Source organism: Aulostomus chinensis, chromosome 19 (genome assembly GCF_037954235.1).
Source record: "Aulostomus chinensis isolate RoL2024-O1b breed Wild chromosome 19, RoL_Achi_v1.0, whole genome shotgun sequence".
Classification (NCBI taxonomy): domain Eukaryota; kingdom Metazoa; phylum Chordata; class Actinopteri; order Syngnathiformes; family Aulostomidae; genus Aulostomus; species Aulostomus chinensis.
In genome coordinates, this window is record NC_141338.1 from 11,443,314 (window position 1) to 11,453,755 (window position 10,442).

Genomic DNA, 10,442 nt, shown 5'->3' on the forward strand with positions numbered 1-10,442 from the left:
TATAGCGCTTTTCTACCTTAGCAGCACTCAAAGTGCTTTACAGTGTCATCTCATTCACCCATTCACACACACACACACACACACACTGATGGTGAAGGCTGCCATGCAAGGCGCCAACCTACTCATCAGGAGCAATTATGGGTTCAGTATCTCACTCAAGGACACTTCGCCATGGTCACTGGGGTCGAGGATCAAACCAGCAACCCTTCGGTTGCCAGACGGCCACTCTATTGAGCCATGCCGCCCAAGATAAATCCGTCCTGTTTTTTTTCTAAATGGTGTCTGGTTGAACAGACATTATATGTCTGCAGTTGTGTTATTTCTGTTGCCATGGTAATATTCAGAGTATTAAACTCTTTGTGTTCAATGTTCTTAAGCCAGATGTATAAACTGAATGGAAAAATTATTCAAATTCCTCTGAACCTGTATGTGCACTGCTCAGAGCCTAGCTGGAAGAATGAAAGGGCGCCTCACTTGCTGCATCGCCCCCCCCCCCCCACCCCCCCAAAAAAAATCAATGATCTTGGTTGATCCTGACTTTGTCTGACTTACTTGATTTATGTTGAAATGTCACAATTTGGATTATGAACCAATGGTCCCATAGCAAAATTAGATGTAGAATTGACATTTTAAAGCTGCAACCAACCTTGTACTGAGGGCCAGAGCACAACATTTCAGTTGAAACTCAGTATTGTATTTCTCATGTTTATTGTGTTTTGCCCATCTGGGCCACCGTAGGCTGATTCACAAGCTCAGCAACCACACAGTAGCAGTCATTCCTCTATGATGGTGATGTTTTTGGTTTTTCCCTTATTGAACCACACAGGTAGCAGATGAAATATATTTATCAGTTCAATGAAAACTTTTCCTGGGCAGTAAAGATGTACTGCTCTCCAACTTCATTGAGAATTATGTTGGTTCCACCCAGTGGTCACCTTGAGTACAACCACACATATTTCCTCTTAGATGAGCGATGAGTATCCTCCTTTATGTGATTAGAGTACACTTTACTGCCGTCAAAACTTCTGCTACAATCCTGTTAGTGTAATTGAGTCAACTGGTGCAGGGCTGACTCAACAAATGAGGAATAGCAACCAATTACACAAATGGCCGGCCAGTGATGAAGATGTTGTGCTGACTGGGAGCCAGAGGCCAATAACATTTGTCATTTCCGTTCTTAAAGACGTGGGAAGGGTGTATCTCTCTCTGACTATTACCACTAATTAGTTCTTAACACGGGATCAACAACAAAAGCAGTGGCATGTATAAAAGGGTCATCGGTCTTTGGTTTTATTGGTATAACAAACGGTAAAAGAAGGCACTGACAGCCAGTGAGTGAAATGTAAAGGCCACAGAGGAAGAAAACATTAGATAGAAGCTTCTAAAGATGAATATCATGCGGTTGCTTCCTTTATTCTCCTCCACACAGCTCCAGCAGGATTTTACGGTAGTCACCTGATGTATCACCCTACGCAGAGACAGAGGGAGAGAAAGAACAAGCAAAGGGAATAACTGCAATCAATATGACACCTTCAGACTCCTAGATAAATGACTCATGGTGACTGCATACCGAATCAAACTGAAGGCTTTCCGGCATTTACACAAACAGCATTTTTAATGTGACTTATTTTTCCCTTTTTTTTTTGCTGACTGCATTTTTCCCTCAGCGGCTCACCTTGATGAAGGAGTACAGAGTCTTGCCGTACATCTTCAGGAACTGTGCCTTGATGTCCAACATGTCAATCTCCGCCCTGGAGACCATTATTCTGATGAGGACAGTATCTGTGGTCCCCAGGCCCTAACAAGAGAGACGAAATTGGGTTTATACGCGAATGAAATCTGTTTTTCTTCTGGTGGTTTTCGAACAGCTGGTTGTTTTGTATTTTCCTGAATTTCCAACCACATGGACAGATATTAATGCACATATTTGGTGGCCAGGCAGCACGGTGGGGCAGTGGTCAGCACTGTCGCCTCACAGCAAGAAGGTTCCAGGTTCGAGCCCCGGCTGGAGCATGGGCTCTTTCTGTGTGAGTCTGCATGTTCTCCCTGTTCCTGTGTGGGTTCTCTCTGGTACTCCAGCTTCCTCCCACAGTCCAAAGACATCAAGAGAGGACGAGGCTGATTGATACTCTAAATTGACCGTAGGTGTGACTGTGAGTGTGAATGGTTGTCTGTCTCTATGTGTTGGCCCTGTGATGGACTGGTGACCTGTCCAGGGTGAACCCTGATCTCGCCCATAGCTGCTGGGATAGGCTCCACCCCCTGAGAACCTTAATAGGAACACGTGGAAGACGATGGATGGATGGATGGATGGATGGATGGATGGATGGATGGATATTTGGTGGCCATTTCAAATGATGCCTTAGTCTTACGATGAAAATATGTATTAGTTTTAGTCGTATTTAACCTTCACAGGTTTGGTTGATGAACACAATAGATGACTCAGTCCAGTTTCAGTTAATAAGATTTTTTAATCCCATTTAATCATTGACAGGCTGTCTACCATTTCAACTGAATGATGTTTTTAGTTAACCGTGTGACTGAGTCATGGGAATTCTCATTGTGTTCAATGCTGAAGGTAAAGAGATGTTCTGATGCAGTCAATCCAGCAGAGGGCGCTTGGACCCTAACTGTTAACTCGTAATTATCTAGGGAGGAAACCGAGATAAGTGCGGTTTGCCTGAGCTAGTGGTTGTCATGACAGAAATCTACACACTATTGGTGCTGCGCTGTCAGTGTTATATTCTTAATTATGAACAAGAGACATACTTCACTTTGGATGTTGTAGTTCAACTGCAACATCTTCATCTCTCGTACACAACAAAACAAACATTTACACACACGCACACATCTGTGTCCTCATAGTTATTACTCTCATGATCTATTTTATCTTGCCAAAACTTTGTCTTAGTAATAGGGGAAATAAAGACAGTGTAGGAAAATTCGGAGTAATATTTTCACGAAAGAAATTAACACGGTGGTCTGTTTTCTTGAGTAAATCAACACCCCTAGCTGAATGTGTAGCGGTGAAACATTTCAGTGTAAAAGCATAAAATATTTACCTTCATTGATTTGTATAATCGTTCCGCAAAGAACCCCTGCTTGTTCCGGATGCATTTCACTGTAAAGACAAAACAAATGCCAGCGCATAAACGGTTTACTTCATAAATACACAACACATTATCCAATTAAATTTTGGATTAACAAAATTAAGATGACGGTGCAAATGTTACAAATCTTTAGCTTCAGTTTTCATCTCCTTGGAATTTCCATATAATCAAAACAGTCTGACAACATGATAATATAAACCAATATGTGGTTTAAGCTCATTTGTTTCCTCATTTTGGTTGATGTTGCAGCCCAGTTCAGCGTTTTCCCACTCAAAGCAGATTTGTGAGATAAAAAGTTAAACGCAACTTGGAGATTTACTTTTTAGATATTGTCACCTTTCAGTGCTCAACAGTACTGAAGTGACTCTGTCCGTGCCATCAAGAGCTGCTTCTGTTCTTTAAAAAAAATACCATGTAGTGGCTCTGCAGAGTACACAACCAAAAACGTGTGGCTGAGGCTTCTTTATTTTTGGCACTTGATTGATATCTGTAATGAAAAGCAGTTGATCCAGCGTGTTTCTGTACGAAACTAAGCTGCAGCACATATTTCTTTTGGTTTTATCTTGTATATAGTTTGAGTTAGAGGAACTAGAGCAGAGGAGGGCTGCATAAATAGATGCGGTATAGGAGCATGTTAGAGAGGAGACGAACCTATAGCCAGGAAGACGTCCTCCAGACATCCAGACATCTCCCTCTTGATGCTGTCCTCAATGTCTCTGCCGGAAATCTTCTGATACTCTTCAAACACTGGAGAAGAAAATGATGTGTATATGACGCAAATGAATAACTGTGATGAATGCATTCTGCGGATGACATGTTCCAGGAATACCTCGCAGCAGATGCTTGTGGTTCCTCACACACAACACCGTCAGGAATTTCACCTCATCTGTGCCCCATCGAGCCTCACCAGCCTCGTAGATTTCCTGCAATCACAAACATTAAACTGGGTCGTACCGGGAGTTAAAACACGTGAGGACCTGGAGCCCATACCTTGGCATCCTGCACAGCCTGGGCCTCATCCACGTTGTTGCTTTCATCACGTCCAGCCTACAATGCAGAGGACAAAGCAGGTTAAAGGCATTACATAGGAAGAAAAAAACAGAATCAAGTGTTTTTCTGATGGGAAACAACTCTTGCTTCCTCTTTCCAACAGAAACAATATGGAGTCAGTTCCATCCCAGGCTCCGACTGACATTTAATGGTTGTACTAATGAGATGGCTCAAAGGTGAAATCTTCCAAAATGGTCTTTTTAGTGACAATGATCTCATAAATTGTTGGAGTAGGATGACATTCTTCAGTGGCATTACACAAATCTACTGTCACAACATTCTCAGGTAGGTGCTGTACGGCACCCGGTCAGGGAAGTCATGTGTCGCCTCACCGTGAGTAAAGACACCAGAACTCTCTGAAACATCCCAGATGTGTCTCCGCACACAGCGTCTTCCAGGTCCTTGTCATATTCTGCCAAGAAAAAGATGTTAAAGACATCTGTGAAAATAATGAAGGGCGATTAAAAGAAAGCTGAGTTGAACTTAATTTACAGATTTTGGTCCGTCACTGGGCAGGAAAGATCACAGTGTTGTGATGGAAAGAGGTGGATAAGAGGAATCAGAGGACCGGGACTCGGGTGTCTGATGGGGAATCTCTTTATTCACAGTGACGACCCTACTAGCAACGCACACAGAGACATCTTCCAATGTTACAGAATGTGACATACCTCTTTATACTGAAGTCAGGCTGTGTGTGTGTGTGTGTGTGTGTGTGGGGGGGGGGGGGGTGTAAGACTACCCTGCTTAGGCTATACCAGGAAGGAATGGGACAGTCCCCGATTATGCTTATCGCTTATCTTGGACCTTGATTGTCTGTACATGGGTGTCCCTGTAGTGTATGTGTGTGTGTGTGTGTGTGTGTGTGTGTGTGTGTGTGTGTTGAGTATCAGTACAGGTCAACAATCTGGCACTCACTTCTGGTCATAGCAACTTAACTCTCATTCTCCTACAACAGCCACCTAAAACCACTGACAGGAAAATCTGACACATTTGGCTTTGTTTCAACCAACTCCACACAACAGGAACTTGAACCACCACTTTTATTACCACTTTCATATAAAATAATTAAGTATTACTTCTTTAAAAGAAGGGATTTCCAAGTGACACAATCTAAACAACTGCATTTGGCAAACAGAAATATAGTTATACTACAATTGGTTGCATCAACATCTTAATTCCCCTCTAATGCTGGCATAATCAGAACAAAGCCCATAGAGGAAATCACCAAACTGAAAGACGTTTAGAAAAACAACTGCAGACAAACATCTTTGCAACCAAAAAAATAAGCCGACAAACTGCCACGTTGTGAGCAGTAATGGCTTCTATGAATAATTGATGCCTTCTCATAATGGATGTCATTGCATCTCTGAATAAAACAAAGAGCAGACACTCAGTAACTGGCACCAAGTATCAGATATCATACACAAACTATAGGCACTGCAGGACACCGAGGAGTAGAAATGTTATTCATAGAAGTGACACACTTACGCTTCTTGTAGAATGCGGAGATGGCTTTTATTTCAGTGTTTGACCTTGAAGCCAGAATATCGATGAGACATGCCTCCTCTGTTCCAGCCCCCTGTGATCGGTTGATAGAGAATATGGACAAGGAGGGTGTGATGGTGTTGTGTTCACTGAATAATTAAGATTAGTTTATTATATAAAGAATTAACAGCTTAAAGGATTGGTTTGGTGCTGTTGTTTTCAATAACCCCAGGAAAAAAAAAAGAACAAAATCCTTCTCTCAGAGCTTTCAGACCGACTGACCCTGTCTGTGGCTCTCACCCTGAGCTTACTAATTCCTACCGTAGACTTTCCTTTTCAAGAAAAGTCTAAACAACATCCCAAGACAGCAGGAGCTTCTTCATATAAATAAAACCTCAAATGCACTCAGGTAAATGGAGCATTTTTTGGTGCCACCTGCAGCATCAGACAAGCAGCGTTGTCATAGTGAAGAAACCCAAGGTCCAAATTTAGGTCTTTTTCAAAAATCTGCCATCCACATCACTTTTTTGACATGTGCCACTGTGCAAAGATTTTAATTTTCTCAAAAGTGCTCATCTAATTACATGCATGTGCAACTGCTGCCTGAGATGAGAAGGAAGAAATAATGCTTTTTGGAGATTTTATAGCAGCCTGAGGCGCAAACACGTTTTAAACTGCAGCTAGAGCTGGGTGTTTATTTGTGGGTTTCGAGGGATTTCAGAAGAAAAGCACCAAACTTACCAAACTTAACTTTAAAGACAACTAGTAGATAAACTCTGACCTTGATGGCAGTTCTCAGCTCGTAGGCATCGTAAACAGGCGCTAGCATTAGTAGCCCCAGCACGACGCTCTTGAAGTTGCCGCTCAGCTCCGAGGACAGCTCGTCTGCCAGGTCCTGAGGGGAGGGAGGGTCAGATTCATGGTCATTCACAGCGTTTCTTTCTGTTACGGATGATGATCTTTGACATAAATACTATTGCTTCATCCTCTGGTCTCGTGTTGCCAGCGTGGACATGAGACATCACGATCCTCTAGAGGGTGTGGTTTTTGGACTGCTGCACACAACCCGCCTGTGTGACCACATGTGGGCGTCATCATGTTGAACATGACTCACTCTTTCTGCCTGCGAGATTCCTCTCTCAGTCCCGCTGCAGCGCCGTAAGGGGAACTTTCAGATAACTTTATTGACCTCTCATCGACCCTGCATAGTGTGATGGTCATTATCTCATTATGTCTATATAGTAAACATGCTAGGCTTCCTCTTTTAGTTAAGATATTGATCAGCATAATCCTGAAACAAAGACACAGTCAGTTGGCAACATAGCTACATGGGTTAGTGAACTTGCATTTACAACCGGGAAGGTTTCCCTCTTCCTCCAGCTTACAAGGCCCCCTCTGTTCAGGCCTTTGTTAAAGGTGGTATTCATTTCTGCTTTTCAGTTAATAATTAACATTATCAGCTCCGTGTAGCAAATTCCAACTTATGTGAAAACAATGTTGAGACTGTACACGGTGGAATAAGATTTGAAGAGATGACTCATCCACTAGGCTGCCTTTTAATTTCTCTCGGTGCTGCAGCTGAACTCTCTTTACTTCCTCTGCTGTATGCAGGTTTGAGTATGAAAACCTGAGATGACCTGCAGCCTTGAAGTGTAACAGTCAAAAGCTCTCACCTTCCCCACTGCTTGTTTATAGGCCTCCTTGATTTTCTGCCTCTGGGCAATAGTGCGGTGTGCTAGGACCTCTATTATAGCCGCTTCATCGGTGCCTGCAAGACATTTTATAACACTGAACCTCACATTACATGTCAAATATTATCAGGATCCTTTATGTTTTCAGGTGCAAATACTTAACAATAGGGAAGACCCAGAAATGATCCTCATTTGTTTGTTAGTAGCATCGGCATAGAAACCATCTGTTAGCAGGAGAGCTCAAACTAAAGTCAGGGGACCAGGATGATGCAAACAGACCATAACAGCATCAACATTCCACGCCACAAATTTGCTGATGGACAGAAGATTGTTGCTGTCCTGAGGCTCTCTGAGAGCTACACACCCGTGAATGTAGCTCAGAGCAACACAATCCTCAATGAGTTCAGTAATGACATGAAGCCACAACAGGAGCAAAGCTTTACAACTCACTATGTGAAGATAAGTCAGAGTACAAGGACAGTGAAAATAGCTTGTGGACGGTGAAAACAGAAGAAAATTGCCAGGACAACAGGAGCAACATTGAATCTAGTTTTCAAACTTTCCTGGAGAGGAGAGAGACTGAGGAGTAGTTATTTTATTACCATGGAAACAAAGCTTCCATGGAAGGGTCAGGCACCTATTTGACTAGTGATGGTGTCTGGATCACTCACCAGCTCCCTTCATGGCTCCTCGAAGCTTCTGGACGTCTGCTTCTGGGTCAAAGCCAGACGCCTCAGTCACCGTTCCACGGGTTCCGATCTGATCATTAAGAAATCCAAATAAGAACATTGGAACTATTCATCTGTTCAACAAAATTAAAGTTAAAAAAAGAAAAAACATGTCCACTTTATTGTACACTTCACTTGGATGTTTGACCTTAACGACACAGAGGGATGATGAATTTGGCAGTTTAGAGGAAGTTTCTCTGTTCACAGCCAAGTCTTAAAAGAAAATCCAACTCACATACGAGTGATGTAGAAGTGAAACATATGTGATTGTTGGATATTTTTCTACCGGGTGGAAGAACTGGATTTGCTCATCTGAATTAATAGCTTAAAGAAATTACAAATAGTTTATGTATTGGGTTCATATACATTTTTAACAATAAATTTCCATGAGGGTGAAGTTAAATGCCATGACCATGCATTCTCTGAAAGGTTTAGGGTTTAAACTATACACAGAAAAACCCAAGACCAACTTTCCCATCATATATGTAATTACAGTCTTACTCATTACAGTGTGATGCTATTTAAAGAGGACCAGCTATAATATTTCATTGCTGCTGAAGTTTCTGCTCCTGATGTGAATAAATGTTGAGTGCATGACAGTTGTTACAGTATGGAAGGTATAGAAAGACCTACCGCTGCCATTGTAGGAGGAGATCAAACTGGAACTGGAGGAGATGAAAGCTGCTAATAAAACAACAACAACAACAACAAAACACTTAATTAGTGTTTCAGAAGGAGTTGAAAACATGAGAAAACAGTTCACCATGTGTAGGGGTGGTAAACTCCTCAGTATGACACTCATTAACCCTCTTATCAATATTGTATGCAGTTCATCATCTCAGAGAGGGTTTCCGTCACACACTTTTGGTCACAGGTTCTCTTGTGTCCTACGTTTTTGCTGGCATCCCTGGAGCTAATCCCATGGTTGTTTGTTTTCATCTGTAATTACTCCACTGAGAGCAAGTGTCTACTTACCCAGTAGCATAGAGTCATCATGTGTCTGCCAAACTCCATTCAATTAAAACACTATTCAAGAATGGCAAGTTTGTATGTAGAAATGATTCGTGAAGCCCAAATGTCTGTATGTTAACAGAAAATAAATCAATTTCCATGTACGCATATCAATATGTACTGCTAAAGGAAGTCATTTGCAAGTCAAACCGAAGTGGACTGAATTGTGTGTGTAGATCAACATACACACTTGAGTGGTTTGTGGTGTAAATACAAGGTTGGTTGATCCTACACACACCTCATTCAGGGCATATGGAGTAAAGCCAGGCAAACATCATGGGACAAATGTGTTCCATACAGTGTATTTATTAAACTAGCATCCACATAAACATGGCAAACAGTGTCATATTGACTTTTATCGACAAGCACGCCAAAGGAGAACAGATACCGTCGCGGGTGAGTTCGGTGAATTGAGCAATAGTTGGAAAAAAACATTAAAAGCAAATTTATTACATTGCATTCTTCCCCTGAAGTTGTTATTTCTGCGCCTGAAATCATTCCCAAACTGAAACAATAAACTTTACGGTGCAGCTGAGCTGCGAGAATTGTGTAAAAAGAGAAAACGAAGCATTTATGAAACAGTTAACTTGTCATAGAGTTGGCGTGAGGGCACACCCAGCCTTCAGAGCACCGACCGCTTCAGTCTGCGCTCAGCCGAGCCAAGTTAAACACCTCAAATACGACGAATACAGCGAATGCAAGCTGAACTGCACCTTACCTGTCCTGTAGACGACACGGAGCCCGAGTCTGAGAACCGTCAAACTCAACGTTATAAATGACAGCTGCTTCCCCGTCCCACCCACTTGGATGCTAATGTTCTGCTTTTTTTTTCACAAGGTCCTCTTCTCGGTGGAGGACGCAGACGAGCTCATGTTGCGTTCATGGGGCAATGGAAGAACGGGAAACTAGGGAATTCATGCTAATTTTAATGGTCAGTTGCAGAAACGTTGGTATTTATTCGTTTGTTTGTTTGTTTTTTGTTTTATTTTTAAAACCGTGTAGTGAGACACGCGAAGTCAAATGCTAACACTCAAACAACTTTTATATTGAGTGGATTAACACTTTTGTTTAATTGTGCCGTGGGGAGCATGGGTTCAAGAAATATCGGAAAGTCGAACTCACAGTTTGGCTTGCGATCCTCGCCCCTAAAACATTTATTAACAGTAACATTAAGAACAATAACGTGTGTCTCTAAATGCTACACACAGGGTGATGCATAGACAACTCCAGTCCCAGCTGCACCCCAACGACACAAATACATTGAGGCACACACAGTACTCTTAAACACTAAAATCTGAAATCATTGAATTGAAACAATTATACAAAGCAACAAAATTAACCCTCTTGACACTAAAACATGGACATCT

The 10,442-nt window shown here is 42.1% G+C and overlaps 1 protein-coding gene across 2 annotated transcripts; it reads right to left on the minus strand.

The window, feature by feature from the left end:
- Positions 1-1,266: 1,266 nt before the first annotated feature.
- On the minus strand, positions 1,267-9,941 carry anxa4 (annexin A4). Of its 2 annotated transcripts, none has more exons than XM_086188318.1 (13): positions 9,794-9,941; positions 8,698-8,748; positions 8,008-8,095; positions 7,319-7,413; positions 6,427-6,540; positions 5,649-5,739; positions 4,493-4,572; positions 4,101-4,157; positions 3,940-4,033; positions 3,762-3,857; positions 3,063-3,121; positions 1,676-1,798; positions 1,267-1,468 (listed from the first exon to the last, which is right to left on the minus strand). In XM_086188318.1, exons 2-13 carry the CDS (start codon positions 8,704-8,706, stop codon positions 1,412-1,414), a joined length of 963 nt encoding a protein of 320 aa, XP_086044444.1. In that variant the 5' UTR covers positions 8,707-8,748; positions 9,794-9,941; the 3' UTR covers positions 1,267-1,411. The 2 variants fall into 2 exon arrangements, with proteins under 2 accessions (XP_086044444.1, XP_086044445.1); XM_086188319.1 differs by having other exon boundaries at positions 8,698-8,745; positions 9,794-9,933.
- Between the last annotated feature and the right edge of the window lie 501 nt (positions 9,942-10,442).

Excerpts from the sequence above, each read along its gene's own strand:
- anxa4 (XM_086188318.1), bottom strand. Across the intron at positions 5,740-6,426 it reads AGCTGAGAACTGCCATCAAG|GGGGCTGGAACAGAGGAGGC; the intron begins GTCAGAGTTTAT and ends AACCGATCACAG. Across the intron at positions 4,034-4,100 it reads AGGCTGTGCAGGATGCCAAG|GAAATCTACGAGGCTGGTGA; the intron begins GTATGGGCTCCA and ends TTGTGATTGCAG.